The sequence below is a fragment of the Erythrolamprus reginae genome, chromosome 8 (genome assembly GCF_031021105.1).
Source record: "Erythrolamprus reginae isolate rEryReg1 chromosome 8, rEryReg1.hap1, whole genome shotgun sequence".
Taxonomy (NCBI): domain Eukaryota; kingdom Metazoa; phylum Chordata; class Lepidosauria; order Squamata; family Dipsadidae; genus Erythrolamprus; species Erythrolamprus reginae.
Window position 1 is genome coordinate 11,083,071 of NC_091957.1, and position 12,557 is coordinate 11,095,627.

The 12,557-nt window shown below is 47.5% G+C and overlaps 2 protein-coding genes across 6 annotated transcripts in view; both read right to left on the reverse strand.

The window, feature by feature from the left end:
• The window catches only part of RC3H2 (ring finger and CCCH-type domains 2), a 48,193-nt gene extending 47,768 nt beyond the window's left edge, over positions 1-425 (reverse strand). For all 4 annotated transcript variants that reach the window (XM_070758758.1, XM_070758753.1, XM_070758755.1 and 1 more), the window contains exon 1: positions 324-425. The gene's annotated coding sequence lies outside the window, so the exon portion shown is untranslated. The remainder of the gene's footprint in view (positions 1-323) is intronic.
• Positions 426-7,287: 6,862 nt separating this feature from the next.
• Positions 7,288-11,666, reverse strand: ZBTB6 (zinc finger and BTB domain containing 6). Of its 2 annotated transcripts, none has more exons than XM_070758759.1 (2): positions 11,502-11,666; positions 7,288-9,415 (listed from the first exon to the last, which is right to left on the reverse strand). In XM_070758759.1, exon 2 carries the CDS (start codon positions 9,399-9,401, stop codon positions 8,139-8,141), a length of 1,263 nt encoding a protein of 420 aa, XP_070614860.1. In that variant the 5' UTR covers positions 9,402-9,415; positions 11,502-11,666; the 3' UTR covers positions 7,288-8,138. The 2 variants fall into 2 exon arrangements, with proteins under 2 accessions (XP_070614860.1, XP_070614861.1); XM_070758760.1 differs by having other exon boundaries at positions 11,412-11,622.
• Positions 11,667-12,557: the final 891 nt, after the last annotated feature.

Sequence of the window (12,557 nt, forward strand, 5' to 3'; positions counted from 1 at the left end):
CACGTGCAACCCATGACAACCCCCCCCGAACTTTGGATCAGCAGGGACCCCCCCCACCCCTCCCTTGTCCAGGAGCAGCAAAGACACCCCCCCAACTCCCAAAATCAAGCGACCCTTTTCTGGGTGGTCGTGGGGAGGAGAGACCCCTCCCCCGGCCCTTCAAGGCTGTTCCTTCTTTGGGGGGCCCCTCCCCTCCCTGAAAAGGCCTCGAGAGGGGCTGTCTCTTTCCTGAGGGGTGGAGGAGGGGTCTCCCGGGCGCTCCCCTCCCCCTTCTCCCCACGGTCCGAAGTCCCTTCCACGTCCCCACAGCCTCCTCCCCTTACTTGCGGGAGGGGCCAGGCCTCTTCTTACAGCCCCCGTGGGGCGAACCGCAGAGCGGCCCGTCGGCGACGGCGGCGGCGTCGCCTCCTCCTCCTCATCGCGGTGACAGCCGGGAGGCCCGCCCACCCGAGCCGCGCCCCCCTCCTCTCGCGAGACTTCTATCTCTATCGCTCGCGCGAGCCTCTCCCGTCAGAGAGAGACGAGGCGCGCGTGCCAGACAGGACGCTCTTTCTCTATGGCCCCCCCACTCCTCCAGCCCCGCCCTGGAGAGGGCGTGACTCACATTTGCATAGATACCGCCAACTCTCGGAGCGGCGGAGCCATGGTCGAAGGATGCAGGAAGGAGAGTTTTGTTTTATTCAAGTGAATATTTGGATATTTGTAAAAGAGGATTTAAGTGGGCGATGCAACCCGTGGGGCAGGAGTTGCCTTCAACACGTTGCGGCTGCTTCATGTCTAGGAGAGGAGCAACCTGAAATTAAGTGGAAATTTCCTAACAGGGAGGACAATGAGCCAGTGGAACTGCCTGCCACTGGAAATTGTGGTTAGAAAAGTGAAATATCTTATTATAACTAAATAGCCGGATATAAAGTATGGGAATCTGAGAGTTAATAAGAAAAGGAACTGGGAAAAATAGGTAATAGATGAAAACAAATATGAACCATTGATGTCATGCAGTGTAGAATATGAAAAAGGAAAGGAATATGCTGTCAGAGACAGCGGGGGAGGGGGATTTTTGTGTATACTGTAATTGACAGCAGAAAAAGACCTCATGGTCCATCTAGTCTGCCCTTATATTATTTCCTGTATTTTATTTTAGGATGTATGCATGTTTATCCCAGGCATGTTTAAATTCAGTTCGTGTGGATTTACCAACCACGTCTGCTGGAAGTTTTTTCCAAGCATCTACTACTCTTTCAGTCAAATATTTTCTCACGGGGCTTCTAATCTTTCCCCCAGCTAACCTCAGATTGTACTCCCTTGTTCTTGTGTTCACTTTCCTATTAAAAACACTTCCTCCTGAACCTTATTTAACACTTGAACATATTTCAATGTTTCGATCATGTCCCCCCTTCCCCTTCTGTCCTCTAGACCAGTGTTTCCCAACCTTGGCAACTTGAAGATATCTGGACTTCAACTCCCAGAATTCCCCAGCCAGCATTCGCTGGCTGGGGAATTCTGGGAGTTGAAGTCCAAATATCTTCAAGTTGCCAAGGTTGGGAAACACTGCTCTAGACTATACAGATTGAGTTCATGAAGTCTTTCCTGATAAGTTTTATGCTTAAGACCTTCCACCATTTTTGTAGTCCATCTTTGGAGCAGTTCAATTTTATCCATATCTTTTTGTAGGTGAGGTGTCCAGAACTGGACACCATAATAAATAAATAATAAATAAATACATATTCCAAATGTAGTCTCATCAGTGCTCTATACAGCGGGATCACAATCTCCCTCTTCCTGCTTATTATACCTAAGTATGTGTTATTCCCGGCTTAGAATTAATAGGAATAAGAGACAATACATATTCTGGAAGCTATAGTGGTTAATTTGAGAATAAAGTTAAAAATTAATTGATGGTAGACACAGACAAAACCAGGCTTGGAAGTGGCAGCATCAGATGAGTAACATATACCTAGAGTAAAGAGTTATATACACAGAAAAGTTATAAACATAATGATTGTAGCAGAGACACCGTTAGTCTAAAAATGCATGGCATATGCCATCAGTCTGTTAAATATGAGGTGAACTAGGACAAGGAGCACTCAGAGAGAGGTAAAGAGGCAGAAAGAGGAAGTAGAAAGGTGAAGAGAGGGAAGAAAGAATGGAAGGAAGGAGGAGAGAGAGAGAAGGAGTAAGGAAGGAGGAGGAGATGGAGAAAGGAGGGGAGTGTAATGGAAGGAAGGAAAAACAGACTGATGAACAGGATAAAAATAGGTGCAAAACAGGATATTGACTTTTGGTTGATTGAATAAAAATGTATAAATATGTGTGTTATTGACATTTCAAGGTATAGGTTTTGACATAATATGCCCATGTTACACCAATACTCCGCAATCTGCATTGGTTGCTGATCAGTTTCCGGTCACAATTCAAAGTGTTGGTTATGACCTATAAAGCCCTTCGTGGCACTGGACCAGATTATCTCAGGGACCGCCTTCTGCTGTGACCAGTTAGGTCCCACAGAGTGGGCCTTCTCCGGGTCCCGTCAACTAAACAATGTCGTTTGGCGGGACCCAGGGGAAGAGCCTTCTCTGTGGCGGTCCCGGCCCTTTGGAACCAACTCCCCCCAGAGATTAGAATTGCTCCCACCCTCCTTGCCTTTCGTAAGCTTCTTAAAACCCACCTCTGCCATCAGGCATGGGGGACCTGAGATATTCTTTCCCCCTAGGCCTTACAATTTACACATGGTATGTTTGTATGTATGTTTGGTTTTATAATAAGGTTTTTTTTAGTTGTTTAGTATTGGATTGTTACATGCTGTTTTTTATCAATGTTGTTAGCCGCCCTGAGTCTGCGGAGAGGGGTGGCATACAAATCCAATCAATCAATCAATCAATCAATCAATCAATCAACAAATAAACAAACAAACAAATAATAATAATGGAAATTGTGGAGGGAAAAAAAGTATGCCTAAAAGGTCCTCGGAGAGGGGCGGCATAGAAATCCAATGAATAAATAAATAAATTTCAGCTGTCCGAATTTTGCTCTCTTAGATGCTCTCCCTCCAAAAAAACCAGATATTGCAAGATTTAGGAGCTACTTTATAAAGTCAGCAGGAAAAGCTTTAAGCAGTTCGGGGCATCTCCTTGTTTCAAAATTACACAAATCCGGTCATCCAGAAACAAAACTTTATTCCCGTCACAAATCAAAATGGCCAAACTTGGCATACACAAAGCAGCCACAGAAACAAGATTATCGAAGCTCTCAATGTCATAATTTGGAGCCGTTTGGCCAAGCGAATGCATTTTTTCCTCCTAAAAACCTGCACGGCTCCACCCGTGTTACAGACCACAATTTGCTTACAAACACCTGGAGTCAGAGAAAGGGTCTTTTACAACATTGGGAGCACGCCAATCAAGAACAGAACCTCTGGTTAACATGAAAGCACATTGAAAAAAGCAGACGCATACACATTTACAAAATACATCAAGGATAAGCGGTTGTAACGTCTATAAAACCGCCTTCTCAAAATGGCAGCAACCTGATAGGACAGCCAATGGTTTGCCAATTGCAGTAGCAGAGGGTTAACGCCATTGCCCAGAGTTTTATAGCTCTTCCCATTGTCTTAAGAAAGTTTAGAACATTCTTAAAAATCCATCTTATCCTGGTCATCCCCCCCCCCTTTTTTCGAACTATTACCATCTAGCAGACGGTACAGGACAATTAAACAAGGACAAACAGGCTGAAAAAACAATTTCTATCTCAGGGCAGTAACTACCGTATATACTCGAGTATAAGCCGACCCGAGTATAAGCCGAGGCACCAATTTTTGCCACAAAAAACTGTGAAAACTTATTGACCCGAGTATAAGCCGAGGTTAGAAAATGCAGTGGCTACTGGTAACTTATAAAAATAGAAACCAATAAAATTACATTAATTGAGACATGTTTTAGAATATTTATTTTAAAGAAAACCAGTAAACTAGCTTTAAGCAATCAAGAGATGAATGGGTGAATGAATGGACGGAGGGTGGGAAGGAAGGAAGGAAAGAGGGAAGGGACAGGAACAGAGGAAGGAAGCAAGGAAACTTATGAAAGGGGAGAGTAAGAGAGGAATGAGTGAAGGGAGGGAGGGAGGGAAGAAGGTGGGAAGGAGAAAGAGAAGAAGAAATAGAGGAAGGGAAGGTAAAAGAGAGAAAGAAAAAGAGAAAGAAAGAAAGAAAGAAAGAAAGAAAGGGGGAAGGGACAGGAACAGAGGAAGGAAGCAAGGAAACTTATGAAAGGGGAGAGTAAGAGAGGAATAAGTGAAGGGAGGGAAGAAGGTGGGAAGGAGAAAGAGAAGAAGAAATAGAGGAAGGGAAGGTAAAAGAGAGAAAGAAAAAGAGAAAGAAAGCAAGAAAGAAAGAAAGGGGGAAGGGACAGGAACAGAGGAAGGAAGCAAGGAAACCTATGAAAGGGGAGAGTAAGAGAGGAATGAGTGAAGGGAGGGAAGAAGGTGGGAAGGAGAAAGAGAAGAAGAAATAGAGGAAGGGAAGGTAAAAGAGAGAAAGAAAAAGAGAAAGAAAGCAAGAAAGAAAGAAAGGGGGAAGGGACAGGAACAGAGGAAGGAAGCAAGGAAACTTATGAAAGGGGAGAGTAAGAGAGGAATGAGTGAAGGGAGGGAGGGAGGGAAGAAGGTGGGAAGGAGAAAGAAAAGAAGAAATAGAGGAAGGGAAGGTAAAAGAGAGAAAGAAAAAGAGAAAGAAAGAAAGAAAGAAAGAAAGAAAGAAAGAAAGGGGGAAGGGACAGGAACAGAGGAAGGAAGCAAGGAAACCTATGAAAGGGGAGAGTAAGAGAGGAATGAGTGAAGGGAAGGAGGGAGGGAAGAAGGTGGGAAGGAGAAAGAGAAGAAGAAATAGAGGAAGGGAAGGTAAAAGAGAGAAAGAAAAAGAGAAAGAAAGAAAGAAAGAAAGAAAGAAAGGGGGAAGGGACAGGAACAGAGGAAGGAAGCAAGGAAACTTATGAAAGGGGAGAGTAAGAGAGGAATAAGTGAAGGGAGGGAAGAAGGTGGGAAGGAGAAAGAGAAGAAGAAATAGAGGAAGGGAAGGTAAAAGAGAGAAAGAAAAAGAGAAAGAAAGCAAGAAAGAAAGAAAGGGGGAAGGGACAGGAACAGAGGAAGGAAGCAAGGAAACCTATGAAAGGGGAGAGTAAGAGAGGAATGAGTGAAGGGAGGGAGGGAGGGAAGAAGGTGGGAAGGAGAAAGAGAAGAAGAAATAGAGGAAGGGAAGGTAAAAGAGAGAAAGAAAAAGAGAAAGAAAGCAAGAAAGCAAGAAAGAAAGAAAGAAAGAAAGGGGGAAGGGACAGGAACAGAGGAAGGAAGCAAGGAAACTTATGAAAGGGGAGAGTAAGAGAGGAATGAGTGAAGGGAGGGAGGGAAGAAGGTGGGAAGGAGAAAGAAAAGAAGAAATAGAGGAAGGGAAGGTAAAAGAGAGAAAGAAAAAGAGCAAGAAAGAAAGAAAGAAAGAAAGAAAGAAAGGCAACTTCAAAGAAAGGCTCACTGAGCATCTCTCACTCTCTCTCTCTTTCTATCCCTCTTTCTCTTTCTCTCCCCCTCTTTCTCTCACTCTCTCTCTATCTCAGTGTTTCCCAACCTTTTTTGAGCCGCGGCCGTTAGCCCGGCTGATTTTTCCCTGCTGCCGTTTTCGCGCAAAACTATCGCTCGCTTCTCCGGCATCGCGCCTTTTCAATGCCGTCAGAGGGGCGCGTCAGCGGCTTCCGGAGCACAGGGAAGGGCTTAAGCCGCCGTCTTTTCCCCGTGGGAGCGCCAGACCTCTTGTCTGCCCGGCCCGAGGCACGAAATCGCTGCTTATGCCAGGCGGCTCGCCTGGAACACAAGCAATGCCGCCTGGCATAAGCAGCGATTTCGTGCCTCGGGCCGGGCAGACAAGAGGTCTGGCGCGTCAGAGGGGCGCGTCAGCGGCGGGACCCGGCCGCCGCCCCCCCCCCACGTAGAAGCCAAGCCCCCCCCAGCCGAGCCTGGTGGCAAGCTCGCCCCCAACCCCCGGAGATCGAGCGCACGAAGAGGCATCTCTTGCCTTCTGCCGCGGCGGAGGAAGGCGAATGCGGCTTGGAAGCTGGGACGGAAGAGCTTCCAAGCCGCATTCGCCTTCCTCCGCCGCGGCAGAAGGCAAGAGATGCCTCTTCGTGCGCTCGATCTCCGGGAGTTGGGGGCGAGCTTGCCACCAGGCTCGGCTGGGGGGGGCTTGGCTTCTACGTGGGGGGGGGGGGCGGCGGCCGGGTCCGGCTCCCGCCGCTGACGCGCCCCTCTGACGGCGTTTGGCGGCTTCCCCGTGGGAGCGCCAGACCTCTTGTCTGCCCGGCCCGAGGCACGAAACCGCTGTTTATGCCGGGCGGCTCGCCTGGAACACAAGCAATGCCGCCTGGCATAAGCAGCGATTTCGTGCCTCGGGCCGGGCAGACAAGAGGTCTGGTGCATCAGAGGGGCGCGTCAGCGGCGGGAGCCGGACCCGGCCGCCCCCCCCCACGTAGAAGCCAAGCCCCCCCCAGCCGAGCCTGGTGGCAAGCTTCCGCCCCCCTCCCAGCTTCCAAACCGCATTCGCCTTCCTCCGCCGCTGCTGGGCTGCGCGTGGCGGGAGAAGCCCGGACAACGCCGGAGCGCTTTCCCGTCGCGCCTTCCAAAGCAGCGCTGGGCGAAAGAGAGCCTTCCTCCGCCGCCGCCAGCCGCGGTTCCGAGTGGGGCTGCACCCTCTCTCTCTTCTTCCCCGCGACTGCCCCGATGGCGTGCGAGGGGAAAAAGGCGAGGGGAAGCCGGCAAGGTGGGGGGGGGACTCGTGAAGCAGGAATCCACCCCCCGACCTCACCATCGCCTTTTCCCCCACTCGCACGCCATCGGAGCAGTTGGCTGGCGCCTTTGCTGGAGCCAGGGAAGGGAAGGCACCTGCAAGAAGACTGAAGCTCCAGCTCTAAGAGCAAAGGCAAAGGGCTGGCGTCTTTGCTAGAGCTGGGGAGGAGGCAACTGCCCCACTCTTGCCACAGCCGCTTCGGTTGGAGCGCCCTTTGCCGCCGCACTTTGCCCTTTCCCACACCCGCCCAAGCCAGCAATGTCTGACAGGCTCCCGCGGTGCACCCTCTTGTGGTGATCCGGCGCCCTCTTGTGGTGACCCGAGTATAAGCCGAGGTCGGGTTTTTCAGCCCATTTTTGGGCCTGAAAAACTCGGCTTATACTCGAGTATATACGGTATGTCGAATTCTACTGTGTAGTGCAATATCAGGTTTTCAATTTCAATTATATAGAATGTAAAAGATATATGTTTGTGTTTTTTATTTTTACAGTTATAATGTACGCTGAAGACGGCATTTCATTTGGTTGTACCATGGAGCTCAAGTCAACTGGACATTTAAAAAAGGTATCACAAACAGCACTGGCATTGAGGGTTGATTCTGGTTGCTACCAGCATCCTAGGTATCAAACCAAGGGTCCTCATTTGACCCACCTGGGAAGGATGGAAGGCTGAGTCAACCTTGAGCCAGTCAAGATCATACTGATGGCAGTGGGCAGAGTTAGCCTGCAATCCTTCATTCTAACCACTGGGAAGGAAGGAAAGAAGGAAGGAATGAAGGGAAGGAGGGAGGAAGGAAGGAAAGGAGGAAGGGAGGGAGGAAGGAAGGGAGGAAGGAAGGAAGGGAAGGAGGGAGGGAGGAAGAAAGGAATGAAGGAGGAAGGGAGGGAGGAAGGAAGGGAAGGAGGAAGGGAGGGAAGAAGAAAGGGAGGAAGGAAGGAAGGAAAATAACAATAGCATTTAGACTTATTTAAAGCTTCCCAGTGCTTTAGAGTCAGCCTCTTGCCCCCAACAATATGGCTCCTCATTTGACCCACCTCGGAAGGATGGAAGGCTGAGCCCACCTTGAGCCTGGTGAGATTCGACCTGCCAAACTGCAGGCAGCCGGCAGAAGTGGCCTGCGATACCGGCTCTAACCATTGTGCCACCGCGGCTCGTACCATGGGGAAGAAGGGCAACTATTCGAAAGCCTGCAGGAACACCGATAAGACAGGGGATATTTAGATGCAGGGTTGGAACCTGTGGGTGGAGAAAGTGGGGCGGGGTCTTGGTACTCAGCATCAAATCAAAAAAAGAATTTCCCCTCCCCAAACGACCTCTACTCATAGTCTATTCTGACTTCCGTGATGGCATCGAAGCCAGATTTGTCCACCCCGGCTCTTCCGTGGACGGAGGTGAGGTGCTTCTTCAGGGCCGACTTATGCTTGAAGTCCATGTCGCAACAGTGGCACTTGTAAGGCCGGTCGCCGCTGTGGATGTTGAGGTGGTCCTGGAGGGTGCTCTTGGCGGTGAAGGTCTTCAGGCACACCATGCACTGAAACGGGCGGATGCCCATGTGGCCGCGGATGTGCCGGTTCAGGTTCTTCTTCTGGGTAAAGGTTTTCCCGCACTGCAAGCACAAGAAGAGTTTATGCATCTTCAAGTGGCGGAGGTAGTTTTCGAGGTGGAGAAAGCCTCGGGGGCATTTCGGGCACTGGTGCCGCCAGTTGTAGCCGGCCTCCTCGGAGTTTGGGAAGTCCGCCTGCGTGGCGCCAACGCCGCCTTCCGGGTTCTCGCCACCGCCAAAGCTCTGGAACTGGGCCACTTCGCTCATCCGGCTCTCCACGGTGGAGTTGATCAAGGAGTGCTGAGTTTCCGGGAAGTACAAGTTGGTTTTGGAAGAGGTGCAAGGCTGCGGGAACGGTTCGCCGTCCACGCTGGGCACGTCGATGGAATCCATCTGGAAAATGCAGATTTCGTCGTCCTTGTAGCCGATCTCCACGGTGGATATTTCCGGGCTTTTGACCTCCTTTCTCTCGGACATTAAACCTTGCTGAATGTCTCCTTTCTCCTGTTTTATGTGCTCGTCGACACTGGCGGGGCTGTCGGCGGAAATCTCGATGATTTCGCAGTCTTTATCGGGGCAGCTGCCCAGCTCCATGTCGGATGAGTGGCATTTCTCGGCGCCCCGGCCGTTGCCTTCAACCGAAGCATCGATTTCAAGGTACCTGGAAAGGGCCTCCGTGCACTTCTCCACGATATGCACCATCTGGAGGTAACTGGCCGCCGTCAGGTATTTCAAAAGCTCCTTCTTCTTGACCTCCAGGGCCCCCGTGTAGCACGAGAGCAGCAGCTTCCGGCCGACTTCGGCGCTCTGCAAGATGGTAATCCGGACGTGCTGGGACTGGGTGAGCAGGAACTGGTCCCGCATGAAGGTGGAGCAGGCGGCGAAGATGACTTTGTGCCCGTGGAACTCGGTGTCGTCGATGTAGATGGAGACATCGCAGAAGAGGTTCTGCTGCCTCAGCAGGTTCATCTTTTGTAGCACGGCGTCACCCTGCTGCTCAAACTGGAAGTGGAGCACGTCGGAATCGGCAGCCATATTGAGGATCCTTGCTGGGGATGAGGAATTCGATACGGTTATTGCACATTGTAATATTAAGATTACTTATGGTTATTAGCATCAACTAATATACAGTGTTCCCTCGATTTTCGTGGGGGATGCGTTCCGAGACCGCCCGCGAAGGTCGAATTTCCGCAAAGTAGAGATGCGGAAGTAAATACACTATTTTTGGCTATGAACAGTGTCACAAGCCTTCCCTTAACACTTTGAACCCCTAAATTGCAATTTCCCATTCCCTTAGAAACCATTTGGATTATTACTCACCATCTTTATTTATTAAAGTTTATTTTAAAAAAATATTTATTAAAGGCAGATGAAAGTTTGGCGATGACACATGACGTCATCGGGCAGGAAAAACCGTGGTATAGGGGGAAAACCCGTGAAGTATTTTTTAATTAATATTTTTGAAAAACCGTGGTATAGACTTTTCACGAAGTTTGAACCCGCGAAAATCGAGGGAACATGTATTATTATTATAACAATAGTAGCTGAAAGGTGATTGTGTTATATACCTTTAAGTAATATTAATGAGATTTTTATTTATTTATTTGATTTGTAGATTTATTTATTTATTAGATTACCATGGTTATTAGCATTAATATTTTATATTATTATAGAAACATAGAAGATTAATGGCAGAAAAAGGCTTTGTGGTCCATCTAGTCTGCCCTTATGCTATTATCTATTTTTAATCTTAGGATGGATATATGTTTATCCCAGGCATTTTTAAATTGAGTTACTGTGGATTTATTTACCAACCATGTCTGCTGGAATTTTGCTCCAAGCACTGCTCTTTCAGTAAAATAATATTTTCTCATGTTGCTTCTGATCTTTCCCCCAACTAACCTCAGATTGTGCCCCCTTGTTCTTGTGTTCACTTTCCTATTAAAAACACTTCCGCCCTGAACCTTATTTAACCCTTTAACATATTTAAATGTTTTGATCATGTCCCCCCTTTCCCTTTTGTCCTCCAGACTATACAGATTCTCCTCCAGACTATACAGATTGAGTTCATTAAGACCTTCCACCATTTTTGTCGCTCAGCTTTAGACCTGTTCAATTTTATCAATATCTTTTTGTAGGTGAGGTCTCCAGAACTGAACACAGTACAGTATTCCAAATGGGGTCTCACCAGCGCTCTATACGGCAGGATCACAATCTCCCTCCTCCTGCTTGTTATACCTCTAGCTATGCATCCAAGCATTCTACTTGCTTTCCCTACCGCCTGACCGCACATTGTAATATTAAGATTACTATGGTTATTAGCATTAACTAATATATTATTATTATAATAATAATAATAGTATAGTAGCTGAAAAGTGATTGTATTATATACCTTTAAGTAATATTATTAAGGCTACTATGTTTATTAGCATTAATATATTATAATAGTAGCTGAAAGATGATTATATTATATACCTTTAAGTAATAAGATTAAGTTTACTATGGTTATTAGCATTAATATATCATATTATTATAATAATAGTGGCTGAAAGGTGATTGTATTATATACCTTTAAGTAATATTAAGGTTACTATGGTTACTAGCATTAATGTATTATTATAATAATAGTAACTGAAAGGTGATTGTATTATATACCTTTAAGTAATATTAAGGTTACTATGATTATTAGTATTAATACATTGTTATTACTATAATAATAGTGGCTGAAAGGTGATTGTATTACATACCTTTAAGTAATATTAAGGTTACTATGATTATTAGTATTAATACATTGTTATTACTATAATAATAGTGGCTGAAAGGTGGTTATATTATGTACCTTTAAGTAATATTATTAAGACTACTATGGTTATTAGCATTGTACTCAATGCTAATAATCATAGTATACTTAATGTTACTTAAATAAATATTAAGCTTACTATAGTTATTAATAAGCTTACCATAGAAACCTTTATGACTTAAATTAAATATTATTAAGATTACTACGGTTATTAGCAATTTGTACTCAATGCCTTATAAGCTTACTTGGGCTGGGGGCGTTTATAGGGGGGGCATAAGGGGGGGAGGGGTAGCAGAACGACCACCCGGCCCTCCCCGCTTCCCCCCTCCGCTCACCGGTCGGCTGCCGTCGTGGAGGAACGGGGAGGCCCAACCAGGTTCCTGCCCGGCCTCGGCTGCGGAACGGTTCGTTAGCTTGGCGGGCAGCGACTTCCGGAAGTGCCGAACGCCCGCCCTCCTTCTCACCTCGCGACCCGGAAGAAGAACCATTCAACGAGCATGTGCTTCGCCGGCTCCTGATTGGCCGCCGTTTTCACCCCTCCCCTGGAGTGGGGAGGTGCTCAGCCAATGGGAGGGAGAGGCGCTGAGGCGCACGCGCGCGGCTCGGTTATGCTATTTGGGGCCGCGTAACGTGAGAAGGAACTTTTGGGAAGGGGAGAGGAGAATGGATACCGGAATGTGGGTCCATTCCCCGCGATGGAAGGGTGGGTGAAAGGTCGCCCTGCTAGTACAGTGGTAGCTCTACTTACGGATTAATTCATTCCGTGGCCAGGTTCTTAATTAGAAAAGTTTGTAAGAAGCAGCAATTTTTCCCATAGGAATCAATGTAAGAGCAAATAATGCTGCGATTTGGGAAACTATAGGGAAGGTGGAGACCCTGTTTCCTCCGAGGAGATTCCTAGAGGCCTCATGGAGGCTTCTCCCTGCCTTTTCCGGCCCTGTTTCCTCCCAGGAGATTCCTAGAGAGGCCTCACGGGGGCGTCTCCTCACCTTTTCCGGCCCTGTTTCCTCCCAGGAGATTCCTAGAGAGGCCCCACTGAGGCTTCTCCCTGCCTTTTCCGGTTACAGTTTCAGAGACTCGGGTTTATAATTGAAAATGGTTCTTGAAAAGAGGCAAAAAAATCTTGAACACCCAGTTCTTATCTAGAAAAGTTCACAAGTATAGTCGTTTTAGGTAGAGGTACCCTGTATCTGGCATCGGGTTATGCAGGCTGGGGGAGGGAGGGGGTTGTGGTTTCTTAAAAGAATTTTCCTTAAGAGGCAGTCCTCGATTTATAACGGTTCACTTAGTGACTGTAAATGCGGTCCCTTTCCAGTAGTTTTCCTTTACTGTTTTCCTTGTCTTTTTTCAAAGCGGAAGACAAGCCAACCAGACAGTGAAAAAAAATTGCT